Below are 21,207 nucleotides of genomic sequence, written 5' to 3' on the forward strand. Positions count from 1 at the left end.
GGTTACACAGGGCCCTTGAGATGGCGCTTTCTGAAAAGATGCAGTACCTTCTTTTTAAAGATTTTTTTAAAAAAATATTTATTTATTTATTTGAAAGGCAGAGTTACAGAGAGGCAAAGGCGGGGGTGGGGAGGGTCTTTGATCTGCTGGTTCACTCCCCAAATGGCCACAAAGGCCAGAGCTGTGGTGATCCAAAGCCAGGAGCTAGGAGCTTCTTCAGGTCTCTCACATGGGTGAAGGGGCCCAAGGACCCAGGCCATCTTCTGCTGCTCTGCTGCTTTCTCAGGCCGTAGCAGAGAACTGGATTGGAAATAGAGCAGCCGGCACTAGAACTGGCACCCATATGGGATGCTGGCACTGCAGGTGGTGGCTTAACTTACTATGCCACATTGCCAGGCCCCCCCCCTTTTTAAAAAAAAATATTTATTTTATTTATTTGAAAGACAGAGTTACAGAGAGAGGTAGAGACAGAGAGAGGTCTTCTATCCGCTGTTTTACTCCCCAGACGGCCACAACAGCTGGAGCTTCACGGATCCAAAGCCAGGAGCCAGGAGCTTCTTCCGGGTCTCCCACACAGGTGCAGGAGCCCAAGGACTTGGGCCATCTTCCACTGCTATCCCAGGCCACAGCAGAGAGCTGGATTGGAAGAGGAGCAGCTGAGACTAGAACCGGCATTCATATGGGATGCCGGCACTTCAGGCCAGGGCTTTAACCTACTGTGCCACAGCACCACCCCCCCCTTTTAAGATTTTATTTATTTGGGAGGCAGAGTATAGACAGAGAGAGGGGTCTTCAATCTGCTGGTTCACTCCCCAAATGGCCACAACGGCTGGAGCTGGCCGTATCTGAAGCCAGGAGCCAGGAGCTTCTTCCTGGTCTCCCATGTGGGTACAGAGACCCAAGCACTTGGGCCATCTTCTGCTGCTTTCCCAGGCCATAAGCAGAGAGCCAGACCAGAAGTGGAGCAGCCGGGACTCAAACTGACACCCATATGGGATGCTGGCACTGTAGGCGTAGGCTTAGCCCACTGAGCCACAGCACTGGCCCCAGATGCAAGGTCTTGGCTGGATGCAGGTTCCACTCTGACCGTGGGGCAGATTGCACCTCCAGCAAGTCTTCAAGTCCTGGGCCTCACGGTACAACAGCAGAGCAGAAATCTTAAGCGACAGGGAGGGTCTAGAAGTGGGGTGTGGAAGAATGAAACTACTTGCCTTATTGCTTGCAAGGGAGTCCTGAGCAGGGAGTGGAGAGGGTCCTTCCTTAAGCCCCTGGCAGAGTGGGAAGTCCCTGGAGGACCTCCTGCTTCCTCTCTGCTGACTTGCAATTCTCCAGAAAATCTCCCAGACTGTGCTGCGGCGCCCCGCGTGAGGGCCTGTGGCACTGTGAGGGACAACCACTGCCTTTTGGGGACCAGGTTTGTCTGCCACGCCACAAAGAAATCAAACATTTGTCTTTCTGTTTCAAAAGTAGCACCTCCTAAAAAAAAAAAAAGTAGCACCTCCTGAGACAGCTGCAGGATTTGATTTTCCACTGTCTGATCATCTGTGGATGGAGCCATGAAGTTGAGTGAAGCCCACCACGAGGTCCTGGGCTGTGGCCATACTCCTGATGGCAACTCCCCTCTGAAGGGTGAGCAAGAGAGTCTATTCCCAAGAGCCCCTTTATTAAGGCATCCAACCCACCCTGTGTGCCTTTGTGTTGTCTTTGGAAGAAGTACAGGCAGGGTCAAAGCTGATGTAGAACAAGTGGTGGGAGTGGTGCTCCTTGTCGAGGAGCAGGTGCAGGGGTCCCAGCAGCCCCTCCTGAAGCCCAGGCAGGGCTCAGTCCTGGCTGCTGACTCTGGCCTGGCCCAGTCATAGCTGTTGAGTGCATATGAGGAATGAACCGGCTGATGGAAGAACTTTGTGTCTTCTCTCTGTCTGCCTTTCCAGCGAATTTTGAAAATATGGACTGACACCTGTTGAAGCACAGTGAGGAAGACGTGGACTTCATCAGCAAGACAGGCAGGGGGACTGAAGCATTAGGGTCTTGCAGTGGGGGAGAGAGGTTGTTCCCCATGGGTAAGGGCACTGACGGCCAAGGAGGAGGGTGGATATTACCAAGCAGAAACATCAAGGGCCGGGGGATGCTGGTTGCACCAATAGGAGTCTTTCTTATAACAGACCTGAGGGATCAGTCATCGCCTGGGGGCTGGTGAGGGTGAGGCACCTGATCAGATGTCCCAGGTGAGTGGTTCTGGCTAAAATGACTTAGCAGAGTTCTTGGCTAAAACCGGACTTTATGGGGCCAAATTGTGGCACAGCAGGTTAGGCCCTCACCGGCTCAGCCCTGGATGCTGTGGGCATTTGAGGAGTGAACCAGCAGGACAGAAGATATTCTCTGTGTGTGTGTGTGCCTTGAATATTTAACAAGGAAGGGCACAGATGGGCCCAGGAGAAGTTATAGGAGCCTAACACTTGGTCAAGCCAAAAGTCTTTGCAGGATCACGGAAAAATGTCGGAAGAAAGTGAAAGATGGATAAGCAGGAGTGACAAAGGACTAAGAGGAGAGTGAGAGAGAACACACAGGTCTGAAATGAACAGTCATCTGTGGCTTCCATCTAGCACTTATCCTCATAGAAGAAACACTATCCTGCAGGAAAAATAAATAAATAAATAAATAAACAAACAAGCAAATAAATAAATAACAGGAAACACAAGATGTATAAAGACAATCAGGAGACTCCCGGAGGATTTGGCCACTGCACCGGCAGCTCGGGAGCAGTCACCTCTCAGAGGAGAAGGTATAAAGGATTCATCACAGGTGCATCAGAGAGTTGTGGAAACAATGGTAAGTGCTGTTCTCGTTCATGGACCGTCAAAGAATGCACACGAGATGGGGTTTACAAAAGCTGCAGGGCTGGGCAGACCTGAGACTGACATTTTGTGACCTGGTAGAACAGGACAAGAAATAGAATGGTGAGCAAAACAGTTGCTTCCTGCTCTCCCAGAAGGAAGACAAAACCAAACCAGCAAGTAACACAACTCTGAAATGGGGCGGTTCCAACCAGGGCTTCATGCCTGCTTTCACAGTCTCCTACCTCACTGCAAAAGCCCCACTCTGCTTTGTGTTAGTGACACTAACTCGGTAACTCCAGAAAATAAATGCTTGTTTAGGCAATGCTAAGCATAGCCACAGTTTTATGCATTGCCAAAATGATTTTTTTTAAAGATTTCTTTTATTTGTTTAAAGGCCGAGTTAGAGAGAGAGAGGGAGGTCTTCCAGCCTCTGGTTCACTTCCAAAATGGTGCAATAGCCGGGGCTGGGCCAGAGCCAGAAATTCCATCTGTTTCTCAGAGGTGGCTGCAGGGTCCCCAGGAGTTGGGCCATCTCCCACTGCTTTCCCAAGCACATTATCAGGGAGCTGGATGGGACATGGAGCAGCCAGGACCCACGCCCATGTTCTCATATAGGATGCCTGTAGCTTAACGGGCTTGCTGCTCCACAAGCCGGGCCCCTCACATGAAGCTCCTGCTCTGAATCCTAAAGAGAGCCTCATCATCGACTCAAAGAAGGCTGACCTTCCCCTTGGCATTGTGAGTCACGTAGGACTTTCTGCCGTGGCAAGCTTCCAGCAAACCACCCTCTATGGCACACGTGCAAGAGGAGCTGTGTCCTCTGTGCCTGTCGGCTGCTCACACAGGCGAGATCAGGCCGTTCTCTCCCAAACGTGGCCTGAACGCCACGGCAATGAGTCTCGTGGATGAGACTGTCATTGGTTATCTGGTGTCATTAAGTGCATTTGGCACGCTGACGGCTGTGCAGTGATGATGTGGGCATTGGCGTGGTAAAGAGACTCTGCTGGGACAAAGGCTAGGTGGATGCTCCGTGGGATCACAATTACAGCAGACTGCTCTCTCTCAGTTTCCTTTTTTTTAAATTACATCTGGAATTCTCAAAATTTCTTTACAAATGGAAGCCACTTTACATGAATTAAGCCTCTATACCACACTGCTCCTGATCCTACGAACAATGAATGAGCATGACTATTTTCCTGAGACTTTAGATGAAAGAATAATGTATTTCTTTTTTAAAAAAATATATTTATTTAGGGGCCAATGCTGTGGTGTAGCAGGTAAAGCCACCGTCTGCAGTGCCAGCATCCTATATGGGTGCTAGTTAGAGTCCCAGCTGCTCCATTTCCGATCCAGCTCTCTGGTATGGCCCGGGAAAGCAGAAGAAGATGGCCCATGTTCTTAGGCTCCTGCACCCGGGTGGGAGAACTGGAGGAAGCTCCTGGCTCCTGGATTGGTGCAGCTCCAGCCATTGCGGTCATTTGGGTAATGAACCAGTGGATGGAAGGCCTACCTCTCTCTCTCTGAAAGGCAGAGTTACAGAGAGGCAGAAGAGAGGGAGAGGGAGAGGGAGAGGGAGAGGGAGAGGGAGAGGGAGAGGGAGAGGGAGAGGGAGAGGCAGAGGGAGAGGCAGAGGGAGAGGGAGAGGGAGAGGGAGAGGGAGAGGGAGAGGGAGAGGGAGAGGGACCTTCCATCTGCTGGTTCACTCCCCAAATGGCCACAACAACCGGAGTTAGGCCAATCCAAAGCTAGGAGCCAAAAGCTTCTCCTGGGTCTCCCACGCGGGTGCATGGCCCACTGCTTTCCCAGGTCATAGCAGAGAGCTGGATCGGAAGTGGAGCAGCCAGGATTTGAACCGGCGCCTATATGGGATGCTGGCACTGCAGATTGCGGCTTTACCGGCTACGCCACAGCGCCGGCCCCAAGCATGCTCATTTTTATGACTTCAAATTGCCTTGTCAGTCTGAGATTCTACATCACCTGCAGTCAAGCTCAGCCCCAGCACTGCTCACAGGGCCAGAAGCCCCGGCGTGCTGAGCTCCTGTCCCTGGGGTCTAGTGCAGGAGAGACGCCCAAGCTGCCGTGTGGATGGGGCGGAGGAGCATCAGATTTATTGTCCTCTGAGAAGTCTGCAGCTGGAAGGGGCCCAGGGGTCATGGAGCCCACATATTTCTCTTGCAGGCAGTTTTTACCTCTGTGAGATTCAGGAACCTCTTTAGCCCCCGTGACCCAAGACCACCGGGAGCAGACCTGTGGCCCACATGGTAGAGGCTACGGGCCCTGGGAAAGGCCGAGCTGGGCTGTAGAAGGGCGGGAGTCAGGAGCGGTTACAAGTCGCAGGCTGGTCTGCAAAGCGGCCCTGCCCTGCCGCCTTGGGCACCACAAGGCTGAATCACTGCCGGGAACTGGGATGCCTTAAGTGGATGCAAAGCGCCAGAGGTTTCTGCGGGTGAGGGGCCCGTGGACAGGAAATCAATGTGGTGTCCGGTTCCTCTGCAGCTGGGTCTTCCGGGGGGTCACCTCGTCGGGATGGGCAGGCTGATGCGCACTGTCTCAATATAAGCGAGCTTCTGCTTCCTCAGAGGCTATTCCTCCCCACGCGCGGGCAGCGGGGCCAGAGGCCTGAGGGGGCAGCCCGCCAGCTTGTGTTCAGTTAGAAGACAGGGCCAACGAGGCCCCGCCCCAGCCTGCCAGAGGTGCCTCCTCTCGCGGCCCCGCCCCCAGCCTCTCTTCTCTCGGCCCCGTCTCGCCGCGCGGCCCCTCCTCCAGCCGCGCTTGAGGCTTCCAGTCTCCTCGAGGCCCCGCCTCGCGGCTCGGCCCCGCCCCCTGCCCCGCCAGGCCCCGCTCCGAGTTCCCGTCCCAGCCCCACCGGAGGGCTCTCTCCTCTTCGCGGCCCCGCCCCACCGCGCCAGGCCCCGCCCCGAGTTCCCGTCCCAGCCCCACCGGAGGGCTCGCTCCTCCTCGCGGCCCCGCCCCACCGCGCCAGGCCCCGCCCCGAGTTCCCGTCCCAGCCTCGCCGGAGGGCTCGCTCCTCCTCGTGGCCCCGCCCCGCGGCGTGCCCCGCCCCTGCCCCGCCAGGCCCCGCCCCGGCGCAGGGCGCAGGCGCGACCAGCCCGCCGGTGCCCGCCAGCCAACGCCGCAGTGCCTGGTGCCAGAGCGGGTGCAGCATCCTTCGGCGTTCGCGTCGCCTCGCCGTTCTCCTCGCCTGCCGCCTCTCCGCGCCCTGCGGCCGGCGCGATGGCTAAGCCGCTGACAGACAGCGAGAAGCGGAAGCAGATCAGCGTCCGCGGCCTTGCGGGGCTGGGCGACGTGGCCGAGGTGCGCAAGAGCTTCAACCGGCACCTGCACTTCACGCTGGTCAAGGACCGCAACGTGGCCACGCCCCGCGACTACTTCTTCGCGCTGGCGCACACGGTGCGCGACCACCTGGTGGGCCGCTGGATCCGCACGCAGCAGCACTACTACGAGCGCGACCCCAAGGTGAGGCGGGCCCGGGGGTCCCCGCGCCTGGGACGCCGAGTTCCGGGCCGTGCGGGCGGGCTGATCCCGCAGGCGCCGCACCGCGCGGGGCCTGGAGCCTGGCGGGTGTAGGAGCTGTTCCTGGCCGGGCTGGTTGGGAGACGCTCTTGCGGTGCCTGCCCGCACCTTCCTGGGAGAGACTCGGTTAAAGTTCACGGAGCTCGCCTTAGCGGTTGCTGTTTGTTTTTACATCTTGCACACATTTGTTTGCGGTAGAAAAATACACCAGTCCCTGAGAGCCCCCTGGGACTCTTAACCGTTTAAAAAAAAAAAAGTGTCTTTCCAGCTCCTTGTATTTTTAAATTTTTAAAATATAATTTTGTGACTTTTTTCATTCATAAATATTTGCAACTTTGGCACTTCAGGCAGCTTTCCAAGGCAAAAATAAAAAAAAAGAAAAGCACTTTGTGTTTTCAGTTTGATAGGCGTGTTATAAGGGTGGACAGCCTGGTTTTTTTGCACGCTTGAGCAGTGTCTCCCCTCTACGAAGGTAGGGCGGAAATTGGGAGGACAGGGCGCGTGTGCAGGCCCGAGGCCAGTTTGCAGAGATCAGATATGCGATAGGCACCCGGATGCAGGACACTTGCTTTGTTGATGGTATTTTAGGCTGTTTCTGCCCTGCGTTAAGATTTGTGTAATAATTGCAAACAGTGAGGCTCATTGTTTTTCCACACTTACTCTGGGGCACTCTTTTCTGAAACAGAGCGGAATGAACAACGTTGTTAGGATGCCGCCAGTTGGGCCACTCCTATTGAGTATGCAAGACAGCACACAGCAAAATGGCTAAAACAGGTTATTACAACAAGGGCTTGGGACAGCTGCCAGGCACACTGGCCAAGAGGCAGCGGCTCCCCCAGAATTCCCTGTTGATGGAGAAGCTTGGATGTGCACCATCATTTTTATTGTCCAGGCAGCAGATGGCGAGGGTACAGCTTTGCCTGCCTCTCATGGACATTTCTCCCGGGGAGGGGTTGGAGCAGCACCCACCCCGGGGCCCCTGTTAGTGTGTTTGTGTGTGATTCAATCCTGGGGAAGCCAGCAGTGGGCTCAGAGATTACGGAAATGACCTTCAAGGGAATCAGCTTCCTGGTCCACAGCGAGCGGTCAGGAGGACCCCTTTCTCTTAGCTGTTTGCCTGTTCTCCATCCAAAGGCCACCTAGAAGCAGGAAATTGGGCTGGCGACTTGTCTGTCTCTGCAGAGTTCTGTGTTTGCAGATAATGGAGCAGCAATAGCCTGCCAGAGACTCTGAGCCACGGGGAAGTTTCCAATTTCAAAACGCTGCAGGGCCTCCCGTACCTTCCCCCAAACCCTAGGAAGGGCCTCAGACACTTGTTGGGATGACACTCTTTTAAAATACATCTTTTAAAACAATTTTTGCAAGTCCTGTGCCTACTGGAGTAAAAATTTGGCAACACAGGTAAACCAGAAGGAAAATATTAGCTGTACTCTCACTTAGTGATAACATTGGAAATGCCATCCATGTTTTGCGTTCCCATCTTTTTTTCTGGACTGATCGATGCGCTTGTTTTCATTACACAAATTCTATCGTGCTGAACCCATTGTTTCATAACTCTCCTGGTGCTTTATTTTAGTAACGGCAAAAACAATAGAAAGGAGTGCTCCGAGGGAGGTTTCTCATGCCACCTGTCTGGCAGACACAGTCAGAAAGTCTGCCTAACGTTCAGGTTTGTGCTCGCAAGAGGCAGCACGTACTGGATATCTTGTGGGTTTTTGGAAGTTCCGGCCTGACGCTGCTGCCCCAGCCCGGGAACTCCACTCTGAACCCAGGAACAGCAAGAGCAGGGCGGTAAGGGACTGCTGCACATGAGTCCAAACTCCTTTCAGTCCTGGCTTTACTATTGTTCTGTGTGACCGTAACCTTGGATGCTTGGATGGATTCTTTTTCTTTTTCTTTTCTTTTTTTTTTTTTAAGATTTATTTATTTGGCAGAGGCAGAGAGAGAGATCTTTTGTCTGCTGGTTCATTCCCCAAATGGCTGCAACAGCCAGAGCTGGGCCCATCTGAAGCCAGGAGCTAGGAACTTTTTCCAGGTCTCCCACATGGGTGCAGGGTCCCAAGGACTTGGACCATCTTCTGCTGCTTTCCCAGGCCCATTAGCAGGGAGCTGGATTGGAAGTGGAGCAGCTGGGGCTCGAACCTGCAGCTGGCATTTGCCAGCGGATGCTTTACCCACTACACCACAGCACTGGCCCCTGGATGGATTCTTAACCTTTCTTGGCCATTAACATTTTTTTCATCTTTAAAACAAGGGGCCATTGAGCTAGGTGATCTATTTGTCTCTTCCCATTCTGAACTATAAGGGTTTTGTGTTTGCTTGTAAAATATTTCCATTTTTTAAATTGATTGCAGCTCGATACAGAAAGAATTTGAGGATGCTTAACCAAGATGTACCGCACAAGGCTTGAATTAATGGAAGACTGTGAAGAGAACATTGGGGAAGTACTTGTGTGTAGTAGTGAAGATCCTGCTTGGGACTCTGTGCTTGTGTCACAGTGCCTGCGTTTCAGGCCTGATGCATCCTGGTTCCAGCTTCCTGCTGTTGCACATCCTGGCGGGCAACTGCTGATGACTCAAGTACTCAGGTCCCTTGCTCCCACGTGGGGACTTGGATTGAGTTCTTGGCTCCTGGTTTTGGCCTGGCTCAAACCTAGCTGTTGTTGGCATTTGGGGAGTAAACCAACAACAGGAACACATACTCTCTCTCTGCCTTTCAAATAAATAAATAAATAATATATGTACATATATGTATTTAAAAAGAGGTAAAATCAGGATGAAATAGTAAGGGTGGAAGTTCAGGTTAAATTCAGGTACAAGGTCAGGACACAAAACACAGTCTGAACGTTTTGGCAGCTTGAGCCACTGGCGCCCCTTGCCAGGATCCCTGCTGCCATGTCTGCATGGGCGGGTGTGTGGTTTCTTCTGTGGGTCTCTGTTACAGCATATGCCCCGTGATGATGCACTGCAGTGCGTCCATAATCACTTTACTGTGGCTTGTTCCCATAAGCGCGTGGTGTGACCGCAGCTCTACCACAGGGCCCCGACTGCCATCTTAAGTATTTCTAATAGGATCATCGCAGTGAATACGCCTAGTCTTACGGCCTGGCTGGACACAGCGGTTAAAGGAAGATAATCTAGAGCAGTGTTTTGCAGCCCTGGCTGTCCTGGGATTTTGTTTTAATCAGTGGTGGGACTGGCCGCTGGTATCTCTCAGCACTCCTGGTTGTCATGTGCTCCCACTTGGCCGTGTGAAGCTGACCTTGAACCCCATGGGTAGGCTTCCTGACAGCAGAGTGGCCTTCTCTGGCCAGGAGCTGGTGATCGGCGGCTGTTTTGTGTTGCTGATGGCCCTGACTGGCAGTCACATGGAAGGCCGGGTGAAGCCATTTTTTACCAGACTCACATGTCTGCCAGTGTGTGTGCAAGGACTGTGCTTAGCAGTGTGGCCTCTGCTCCCCGATGTCAGTTAATACTCTGGATGTTTCTCTGAGGGTGATTTTTAGATGAGCTTGACACAGAAGGCAGTGGGTTTAGAATACAGCAGAGCACTTTCCATCATGTGGGTGAGCCTCTGTGTGGAGGTGTTCTCCACACAGCCGGTTTTGCAGGTCATGGTGGACTCCAATGGGGTCTCCTACAGTTAGGCTCAATTTTTTTTTTTTTTAAGATTTATTTATTTATTTGAAAGGCATAGTTACAGGGGGCGGGGGTCTTCCATCCAGTGGTTCACTCCCCAGTGGCCTCAATGCCCAGAGCTGTGCCACTCTGAAGCCAGGAGCCAGGAGCTTCTTCCAGTTATCCTATGTGGGTGCAGGGGTCTAAACACTTGGACTATCTTCTACTGCTTTCCCAGGCCATAGCATAGAGCTGGATCGGAAATGAAGCAGCCGGGACTTGACACCCAAATGGGATGGTGGCACTGCAGGCATCCACTATGCCACAGCACCGGCTCCAGGCTCAATTCTGACACTTGTCTGCTTGATTTGGCATCAGCTCCCACGGGTTGAGGGCTCAGTCCTATAAGCCTGCCCCGGCTTGGATGCCAGTCACACTTCAGGCCTCCTCCTGAGTTCTCATCATTTGATACCATGGCTTAGAGACTTTGGAACACTACCTGCGATGCAGGCATCCTATGTTGGGGCTCTGGTTTGAGTTTCTGCTGCTCTGCTTCTGATCCAGCTTCCTGCTAATGTGCCTGGGAAAACAGCAAATGATCCCCCAAGCGCTTGGGCCTCTGTATCCCACATGAGAGACCCAGATGGAGTTGCTGGCTCCTAGCATGGCCATTGCTGCCATTGGGGGCGTGAACCAGAGTAGATGGCAGATGGAAGATCTTCCCCCCAATCCCTCTCAGTCTTTCAAGTGAATACGTACATTTTTTAAAATAAAAACTTGTATATAATAAATAAATAGATTAAAAGAATAGAGTCTCCATAATGCTTTCCCCCCAGACTCCCCAAATATTAAACATTTTAACACATTACTTAGGTGTTACTTTGTCTCTAAGTAAACTGCATTGTTTTCTCAGAACCATTTGAAAGTAAGTTGCAGCCTTGATGATGACCTTTTACCCTTAAAAACTTGAGCATGTGCCCCTGAAAAGCAGGGACCTTGTTATACAGCCCTCAGGACAGTGGGGAAGCTCTTGCTGTTCACGCTGACCCAGTGCGGTCTTCTGTAGGTCTTGCTCAGCTCCACCCTAGCTGCCCCACTGATATGTACAAAAACAAACAAAAAACAAAAAAAGGAGCACAAATAAGGAAATGGAGAGAACTTTGTGTCTTTTCAGATTATGCTTAGTTTTTTTTTTTTTCTTCATGAAACTGAACAGGTGGTTAGCCCAGTAGAAGCCCTTGAGGTTCTGAGATGTGACAGGTGGACAGCAGGAGAGAAGTTGGCTCTTTCTCCACAGTATCCAACATGGGGCTCCTAGGGTACAGTAAAGGGAAGAGAACACAGAAGCATAGGTAATCGGACAATAGAAAAATTTGGCTTAACAGTGTGCTGTATGAAAGATATGTGTTTTTTCTTGTAGCTGAGTGGCTTTTGTCAGTCTTCAAACATAGCTTAAAAATGAAAGATGAAGGTAGCTGTTTAAAAACTAGTGATAGGGGCTGGCATTGTGTCGTAGCAGGTGAAGCTGCTGCCTGTGACATCGGCATCCTGTATGTGTTCCAGTTCATGTCCTGGCTGCTCTACTTCTAACCAGCTCCCTGCTGATGTACCTGGGAAGGCAGCCGAGGATGGTCCAAGTGCTTGGGCCCCTGCCTACCCATGTGGGAGACCCAGAGGAAGCTCCTGGCTGCTGGGTTTGGACTGGCCCAGCCCCAGATGTTGTGGCCATTTGGGGAGTAAGCAAGCAGATGGAAGATATTTCTCTCTCTCTCTCTCTAACTCTGCCTTTCAAATAAATAAAATAAATGTTTAAAAAAACAACAACTACAAAAACTGGTGATGAATGTAGTTTGATGTGGTCCAGATCACGTGGTATAGCCTGATTAAGCCCTGGCTTATCTACCAGTGATGGCAGATGGTTTCCATTCCTGTCTGGCTCAGGGACACGGTGGGGTAGATGTTTGCTAGAGCCTCACAGCAGGACTGGCAGAAAAGAGAGGGTTGTAAAATTGTAATGTCATCGCAGGCAAAGAAACATAGTTTCTGCAGAATTCAGTGGCCTCCAAGGTCCCTGGGAATTCTAAAGTTCTAGAATTGCATTGTATTTACATTTTCAAAATGGACTGAGCAAACAGCCCTGGGTTCTAGTCCCAGGTACCGGTTACCTGGAGTGGAAAGGAAATGCACACTCCATGTGGAGGAAAACCTGCCAAGCCTCCCTACACAGGGCTAGCTGGAAGTGCTTGTGTGTGGCTTCCCAAGGCGAGAGCTTGAGAGATGTGCAGAAAATCCTTGTACCCTAGCAGCCAATGCAGGAGGGGTGTACACACCTCTCCCGGGAGGACCTCTAGAAACACCTTTAGCTGAGAGGATGCTGTGACCAGGCCAGGGAGCACAAGGGCAAGCCTTGGTGTCTGGCAGGTGGGAGGGGCCTCTGGTTTGCACTGGGTGATGTCGGGGGTGGCTCAGCTCACAGGCGTGAGGCTGGAGGGCAAAGGTCCAGCCAAGGAAGGCAGCTGTGGTGCAGTTGGAGGCCCTAAACATGGGCTCATTGGCCTCTAAGCTGCATCAGTGGTCTACATCCTGTGTCATGTCAGAGTTAGCTCTGTCCTGGCCACAGTGCCCTGGGTTGGGAGGAGGAAGGCTGCCGTGGGAGCCACTCTGCCTGCTTGGCCAATGCATGGTGGCAGCTGGTTTGTGGAGGTGTGGCAGCCCCAGCAGAGTTGAGGTGGACAAGAGACATGAGTTTCCCTGGGTGCCGGAGCATGAGTCTCAGACCAGCTCCGCCTGTGGCATTAGGTTCTTTCTGTCACCAACATCTTTGTTGCCTGAGTGCTGGAAAAGTCCTCTCTGTCCTCTGACAGGTGACATTCAGACGCCTCTGCTGAGTGGACTCTCGTTACAGATCCTGTAAGGAGATTGCCTCAATTCTATTGATCCTGATTGTGGAAAGAGCAAAAGCTTGGGGCCTGCATGTGGCACAGCAGGTTAAGCCGCTGCCTGCGATGCTGGCATCCCACATCGGAGCACCTGTTCAGGTCCTGGGTACTCCTCTTCCCATCCAGCTCCTTGCTAATGCACCTGGGAAAGCAGCAGATGACAGCCCAAGTACTGGGGCCCCTCCCATGTGGGAGACCTGGTGGAGTTCCTGGCTGCTGACTTCAGTCTAGCCCAGCCCTCACTATTGTGGGCAATTGTGAACCAGCAGATGGAAGATGTGTGTGTGTGTGTGTGTGTGTGTGTATGTCTATCTTTCAAATAATTAAATAAATCTTACATTTTTTTTAAAGAAAAATGTGGCTCTGCTTGTTGGTAGCATTTCTGCAGAGACCAGTTATCCCTGAAATGCTGCACTGATCATATTTTCACTCGTCGGTGTCAAAGAGCTTTGTTCATGCTTTTCTGTGATTTGCCTGCTGGTGTAGCTTTGCATCTAATAAATTAAATGCAGTTTTACAAAAATGGCTGCCTCTAGGCCACTTGGCACTTGCTGTGGGTCACATTCCCGGAAGGGCCCATACGAGAAAGATGAAACACCAAGTCCAGCCTCACCCCCACCCTGCAGCGGCAGCCCCCTGCCGAGAGCTTTGCTGTTGCTCCAAGAGGCTGAGGGTCCTGCCATCATTCTGCTGATGCAGATGAGGGAAGCCCTGTCCACGTGCACAGGAGGGGCTGCATGGGTTGAGAGTGAGGAGAGGCTGAATAGTGCCTGGGTTGACACCGTGGACCTGCAGTGGCAGGATCACGGCCATTGAAGAGCTGAGCTGCTAGGTGACTGCATGGACAAAGCTATGCCCTCACATTCCCCCCGACCCCCACCCCAGAACTGCCTCCCTGCCTATAGGCTCTGCACATCTCTTGGAAACTTGGTGTGGTGAGCAGGAGCGGACAGTGTAGGGGCCCAGGCGTTCTCAGGGGGCTGGGGTTGAGCCCTGAATGACTGGAGTGTGTGTTTTATGGCCAGCCTGCTCTAGTAAGCCTCTTTCAGTTGCATAGTTCACTCTGCACCATCAGAGGGAAACCAAGAAAAAAATCAACACGTTGAGGAAACTGTGAAAGTTCTTAAATTAAAACAAGTCACCCAAACCCCAAAACAGCAACAAAGCCTCTGAGCTCATGGCCTAGCAGGGCCCAAGGCGGTGCTCAGCAAATGCTGGCCCCACAGTCTTCCCAGAAGGCTGGGATTGGGGCCCCAGGCACATACCACTGTGGCTCCTGCTTATATAGGGCTACAGTAGGAGGCTGCCTGCAAACCCCTGGCATCTGCATTCAGCTTGGAAAATTAGAAGAGATCCAAAGGTTTCAAGTGTAGGCATCTTGTTTTCTGCCTCAGTATCCATCCCTTAGAATAGGGGTGGGGAACACCCAGGCCTGGGACATCATTTTGGTCTGGCCCAGCCAAGGCACCAGCAGGCGGGACTCAACATTCATTAAATCCATAGCAGGCCAAATTTTATGTTGATAATTTTGTATGGCCCATGAATGATGTCATAAATATCCACAAAAGGGCCCTTGGCAGAAAAAGGGCCTGCCTCAGAACTAGAGATAACCAAGCTCTTGGAGATGACCTGTTAACCGGAACTAGATAAGTTACAGACTTCTGCAGAAAGACCACACTACAGGAACTTTGAAGTAGCCACACATTTTAAGATAAGAGGATAATAAAAATATCTTGCTCACATTCCTGATCGGACAGCTTTCTAAAGCCTTTCGAAAGTAGACAGGAATAAACAGGCCTTGCGTCTACAGTAGCTCTCCTTGTCCTTGGTTTTGCTTTCCATGGTTTCACTTACCTGTGGCCGACCAAGGTCTGCAAATATTACAGAAATACACACTTGGTAAGTTTTAATTTGCATGCCATTCCAAGTAGTGTGATGAGACCCTGGGTCATTTCACGCTCTTCTGCCCAGCTGAATCCTGCCTTTGTGCTGTGTATCTACGCTGTGTGCACTACTTGCCCAGTAGTCACCTAGTAGCTGCCTCAGTTATCAGATCAGCTGCTGCAGGGTCACCTGCTTGTGTTCAGGTAATAATGGCCCCAGAGCACAGGAATGGTGATGCTGGCATTTCAGATACACCAGAGAGAAGCTGGAAAGTGCTTCCTGTACATGAAAAGATGAGAATTCTTGACTTTATGGAAAGAAAATTGTGTGATGAGGTTTTACTAAAGTCTGTAGCCTAGGGGTTGGTGCTGTGGCACTGTGGCACAGCGGGTAAAAGCCCTGGCTTGAAGTGCCAGCATCCCATTTGGGCGCTGGTTTGAGTCCTGGCTGATCCTCTTCTGATCCAGCTCTCTGCTGTGGCCTGGGAAAGCAGTTGAAGATGGCCCAAGTCCTGTACCCTCCTGTGAGACCTCGAAGCTCCTGGCTCCTGACTTTATCAGCTCTGCTTCGGCCATTGCAGCCATTTGGGGAGTGAAACAGTGGATGGAAGACCTCTCTCTGTGTGTCTCTACTTCTCTCTGTAACTCTGTCTTTCAAATAAATAAAAACAAATATAAATCTCTAAAAAAATAAGAGATCTATAGCACAATATGATATTTGGGAGGGAAACATCACACTCATATAACTTTTTATAAAAATATATTTATTTGGTACCGGCCTTGTGGCTCAGTGGGTTAAGCCACCACTTCCAACACCTTCATCGCATGTAAGAGTGACATCTCATGTCTGTATCACAGCATCAGTTAGATTCCCAGCTCCTTTGCTTCTGATCCAGCTCCCTGCTAATGGCTTGGGAAAGCAAAATATGGCCTAAGTGCTTGGGCTCCTACCACCCATGTGGGAGACCTGGATGGAGTTCCTGACCCTAGAGTTCAACCTGGCCCAGCCCTAGCCGTTGTGGCCATTTTGTGAGTGAACCATAGCCTGGAAGACTCTCTGCCCCCTTCCCTCCCACCCCCCAATTTTTCTACCTTTCAAATAAAGTAATCCTAAAATATGTGTGTGTATATACATATATACACACACTTTTTTTTTTATTTACTTGAAAGCCAGAACAAAGATCTTTTGTCTCCTAGTTGACTCCCCAGATGTTCATAGTATCTGGGCTGGACCTGGCCAGAGCCTGGAACTCCATCCAGGTGTCCCACGTGCTTGGCAAGTATACCCAAGTACTTGAGCCACTATCTGCTGCCTCCTAGGGTGCATATTAGCAGGAGACTGGCTATAAAGTGGAGGTGGGACTCGATCCCAGGTACTCTGATGTGGGATACCAGCTTCCCAAGTGGAGGCTTGACCCATTGAGTCACAATGCCCACCCTAAATATCACTCTGATTATAGGCTACTGTTAGAATTATTCCATTATTGCTAGTCTCTTATAATGCCTAATTTGTAAATTAAACTGTATCATAGGTGTGTACTTATAGGAGAAAGCCCAGGGTACCTAGGGTTTGTTACTGTCTGCAGGTTCAAGCATCCACTGGGGGTCTTGTGTATCCCATGAGGACAAGAAGGGTTACTATTAGCCAGAAAAGGAAATGATTGCGCTTGAAGCCTTAACTCACATTGTTTTGTCAGCCTGCTGAGGTCCAGGTAGACCCTGTGTGTTAGTAAATCCTGCCTGGACAGTGCTCATGGCCTCCTTTGTGAGAGGGGTGGCTGAATGCTAGGGAAATCCCTACGGAATAATGAGTTGGCTCAAGTGTAAATAAAGCCCAAGATGATGAAAATTGGCAAGAAGCAATAGAGAGCAACAGCAGTTGTGTTGCTGGCTGCTGTAAGGATTCATTCATGACACTGCTGTATGTCTTTATGATGTAAGAGATGTTGGAATTTAGATAATGTTTTTTGAAAGCATACATTCGAAATGGTCAAAATAGTAGACCCGCATCCCATATGAGCACTGGTTTGTGTCACGGCTGCTGCACTTCCAATCCAGCTCCCTGCTAATGGCCTGGGAAAAGTAGCAGAAGATGGCCCAAGTGTTTGGGCCCCTGCCACCCATGTTCAGTCCCCAAATGGCTGCAATAGCTGGAGCTGTGCCAATCTGATGCCAGGAGCTTCTTTCGAGTCTCCCACGCAGGGAGACCCAGATGAAGTTCCTGTCTCTTGGCTTCAATCTGGCCCAGCCCTAGCCAGTTCGGCCATTCGGGGCGTGCACCAGCAGACAGCAGATCTCTCTCTGTCTCTCTCTCCCTCTCCCTCTTTCTCTTTCTGTAACTCTTTCTAGTAAATAAAGAAATCTTTTTTAAAAAGTGTTTGAAATAGTAAAAATAGACCGCCAAGGATGAACTCTTGATTTTGTGTGTTTGCCTTTTCAGTTTGTGCCGTTTTCGTAAATTTCATGTTGACAACAGTTTTAGCCACTTGTCCAGTGTCCTTTTTTTCCAGGATGACTGAATGTGCAGATCCTGGTGTCCCTCGTCTTCCATCTCAGTGTTTTTCTCCCCAGTCCTTTTCATGCTTCTCCCATTTGGTTCTGTTTTCTTCAGCCAGGGTTTTTCTTCTCAGTTTTGTCCTTGTTTCTATTCAGGGGCATCTTCCTTCAGTGGTTTTTTGACTCACTTGTTTTACTTCCTTTCTGTGCTGGGTCGGATCCTTCTGTAGCCTTAGCGTTTGTTTCTTGACTTCTTGGCAAGTCTCTGTATGAATATTGCTTGGTGAGTGATGAGAGATCTTTCCCTGTACTTCCTGTTCTGTCTTCCTGTTTGTATTTTCAGCATGTGAGTCCTCTATCCTCTGTAAGTGCCACTCCCCGGGGCCAGCTCTTTGCAGCTGGACGCTGGGGCTGTGTGTGTGCAACCTGGAGGCAGTGGCCTCTCCCACATTCCCAGTTTTATGTGTGTGCACATGAGCATGCGTGTGTGCAAACTCTTGTGCTGGGTGTGTTTGCACTGCGAGTGTGTACATGAAATCTGCATGTTGGGTGTGTTTGCATTTGCAAATGTGCACGTGAAATGTGCACGTTGGGTGTGTTTGCACTTGTGTGTACATGAAATCTGCATGTTCGGTGTGTTTGCACTTGTGAGTGTGCACATGAAATGTGCGTGTTGGGCATGTTTGCACTTGCAAGTGTGTGTGTGTGCTGTGTTTGCACATGGGAAAGTGCTTGAGCCTTTTCTTGGTGTCAGAAGGCTGGAGCCCACAGTGAAGTGTGCACCTCGTCCCCAGCTGCAGCTTGGTTTTGAGTGGAGCACAGGCCCATTTTCTGCTCCAGCATCTGCTGAGTTTCCACCTATGTTTTCTTACAGTCAGTCAGTTTTCTTTTCTTCTTTTTTTTAAAAAATAAAGATTTGTTTTGTTTATTTGAAAGGCAGAGGTAGAGAGAGAGAGAGAAGAGATCGATCTTGCATCTGCTCATTCACTCCCCAAAAAGCTGCAATGGCTAGGGCTGGGCCAGGCCAGAGCCGGGAGCTTCATCTGGGTTTCCCAGTGGGTGCCAGGATCCCAAGCACGTGGGCCATCTTCTGCTGCTTTCCCAGGCCATTAGCTGGGACGTGGGTCAGAAGTGGAGCAGCGGGGACTCAAATCAGCCCCTATATGGGATGCTGGTGCCGTAGACAATGGCTTAACTCAGTATGCAATAACACTGGCCCTGTGTGTTTATTTTTAACTGACATAAGGAATTGTACATGTTTATGGGGAACAGTGTGACATTTCAATGTTTACTTGATTGGAACCTGTGACATTTTGAAATACTATTTATTGCTCTTTTGCTTAGAGCTGTTTTTAGGTAAAATTCGGTTACCATTACTGTTTATTGAAAGCTTTCAGGTCATGTGTATTCACAGTTGTACCTCCATCACCACCACCTGTTTCAGAACTTTTTCGTCACCCCAGAAGAAACCCTGTACCTTTTAAATCTCACCAGCCCAAACTCTCTCTGCCCTTGGCCTTCCACAGTCTACTTTCTGTTTCTTTACACCTGTCCATTTGGGACATTTCATGTAAGTGGAACCATAGAATATATGGTTGTTTGTGACTGGCTTCTTCCATTTACCATGTTTTCAGGGTTTATTTATATTGTGGCAGCTGTCAGTACTTGGTTTCTTTTTATGGCTGAATAATACTCCATTGTATCAGTATATCACATTTTATATTACCATTAATGGATATTTGGGTTGTTTCCACCTTTTGGCTATTATATACACTTTAAAAAAGATTTATTTACTTATTTTAAACACAGAGTTACAGAGAAAAGGAGAGACAGAAATCTTCCAACTGCTGGTTCACTCCTCAAATGGCCATAACAGCAGGGGCTGGGCTAGCTGAAGCCAAGAGCCCGGAGCTTTTTCCGGTCTCCCATATTGGTGGCAGGGGCCGAAGCACTTGGGCCATCTTCTGCTGCTTTCACAGGTGCATTAGCATGGAGCTGGATCAGAAGTGGACAGCTGGGACAGGGACCAGCGCCCAGACGGGATGCTGCAGACAGTGCCTTAACCCGCTGCAGCATGCCTGCCCCATATGTACCAGTTTTGAGCGGACATCAGCTGTCATGCCTCTCGAGTTGCAGGTATAAATCTAGAGTGGCATTGCCAAGCCAGATGGTAACAGTGTGTCTCCCTTTTTGAAGAACCACCAGTCTGGTTTCCAATTTGGCTGCCTTGTTTTGCAGTCCCCTCGGCCATGGGTAGGCTCGGATTTCCTTTCACCCTCACCCACACTGCTATTTAGCGACGTCTGTGTTACCGTCATCCTGTGGATGTGCGTGCTGCAGTATCTCATGGTGATTTTAATTTCCATTTTCACAGCGATTGGTAGTGCTGAACGTCTGTTCATGTGCTTGTTTTCCATATTTACCTTTTTTTTTTGAGAAATGCCTATTCAGTTCCTTTGCCAATTCTTAAAATTGATTTCTTTTTAATATTAAGTTGTGTATATATTCTAGATACAAATCCCTTATCAGTAATAGGAGCTATCAGCCATTATTATCTCCTGTTCTGTGGGTTCTTTTTCTTGATGCCATCAGAAGTTCTCAATTTTGATAAAGTCCAATCTATCTAATTTTCTTCGTTGGTTGATTGTGCCTTTAATGTCATTGCCTAATGTAAGTATGTGAAGATTGACTGCTATGCTTCCTTCTAAAAATTGTACACTTTGAGTCCATTTTTACATGTGGTGTGAGGTAGGGGCCCAGTTTTGTTCTTTTGTATGTGGATACCCAATTGTCCTTGTTTCTTGGCACTTGTACCGAGAATCAGCTGACTGTAAACCTGAGGGCTTACTTCTGAACTCCCGGCTCTATTCCTATGGTCTATGCATCAGTCCTTACGCTGCTATTGTACCACACACAATTTTTTTTTTTTTTTAAGATTTATTTTATTTACTTGCAAGACAGAGTTACAGAGAGAGGTAGAGACACAGAGAGATCTTCTATCCATTGGTGTCCCCAATTGACCGCAATGGCTGGAGCTGACCCGATCCAAAGTCAGGAGCCAGGAGCTTCTTCCATGTCTCCCACAGGGGTGCAGGGGCCCAAGAACTTGGGCCGTCTTCAACTGCTTTCCCAGACCATAGCAGAGAGCTGGATCAGAAGTGGAGCAGCCGGGACTTGCACCGATGCCCATATGGGATGCCAGCGCTGCAGGCCAGGGCTTTTAACCCACAGTACTGGCCCCTACAATGCAGTCTTTTTTTTTTTTTTTTTTTTTTTTTACAATGCAATCTTGATGGCTGTAGCCTTTAGTGTTATAATCCATTAGCCCGAATTATCTTTCCATTTATTTTGCTTTTCTTTAATATTTTTTAATTATTACTTCATTGTTTCCAGTGTACACATGTTGCTTTTCCTGTGTCATCATGTTCTTCATTTCATTTTTGGAATATTTAGTGTTAGTCTGTAACAATACAATATATTTTTGCATTAACCTATTGTGATTACCTATTAATTATAAATAATGTAATTGATTTTTTTACTGGTCTTATGTCCTGTGTTCTTGCTGAATTAACTTTTTAGTTCCAAAAGCCTCAATGTGGCTTAGATTGTGACAGTTTTCTGTTCTCTCCCGCCCTCTATGACCTTGACAAATTTGATGCATGCTGATCAGGCACTTCATAGCATGTCCCTCAGTTTGGGTTTGCTGGATGTTTTCTCATGGTTCCTCTGGGGTTGTGGGTTTGGGGGAAACTACTGCAGTATGGCCAGGGGTCACGCAGTGTGGTGGCCAGGGGTCTCCGCTGTGGCACTCCTGGGGCTCCTTGCTGTCACCATTACCAGGGAGTTGCTGAGTCCAGCCCCCCTAAAGGGCTGGGTTATTCAACTCCACCTTCTGGAATGA

General features: G+C 49.9%; 1 protein-coding gene across 1 annotated transcript in view; it reads left to right on the forward strand.

Annotated features, from left to right (window-relative positions):
• Positions 1-5,922: 5,922 nt before the first annotated feature.
• PYGB (glycogen phosphorylase B) overlaps positions 5,923-21,207 on the forward strand; it is a 44,235-nt gene continuing 28,950 nt past the window's right edge. The window contains exon 1 of the mRNA XM_051834445.3: positions 5,923-6,314. Coding sequence (XP_051690405.1) covers positions 6,072-6,314 — 243 coding nt within the window. The 5' untranslated portion in view covers positions 5,923-6,071. The remainder of the gene's footprint in view (positions 6,315-21,207) is intronic.

The sequence above is a fragment of the Oryctolagus cuniculus genome, chromosome 11 (genome assembly GCF_051225735.1).
Source record: "Oryctolagus cuniculus isolate XC-2025 breed Fujian yellow rabbit chromosome 11, ASM5122573v1, whole genome shotgun sequence".
Classification (NCBI taxonomy): Eukaryota; Metazoa; Chordata; class Mammalia; order Lagomorpha; family Leporidae; genus Oryctolagus; species Oryctolagus cuniculus.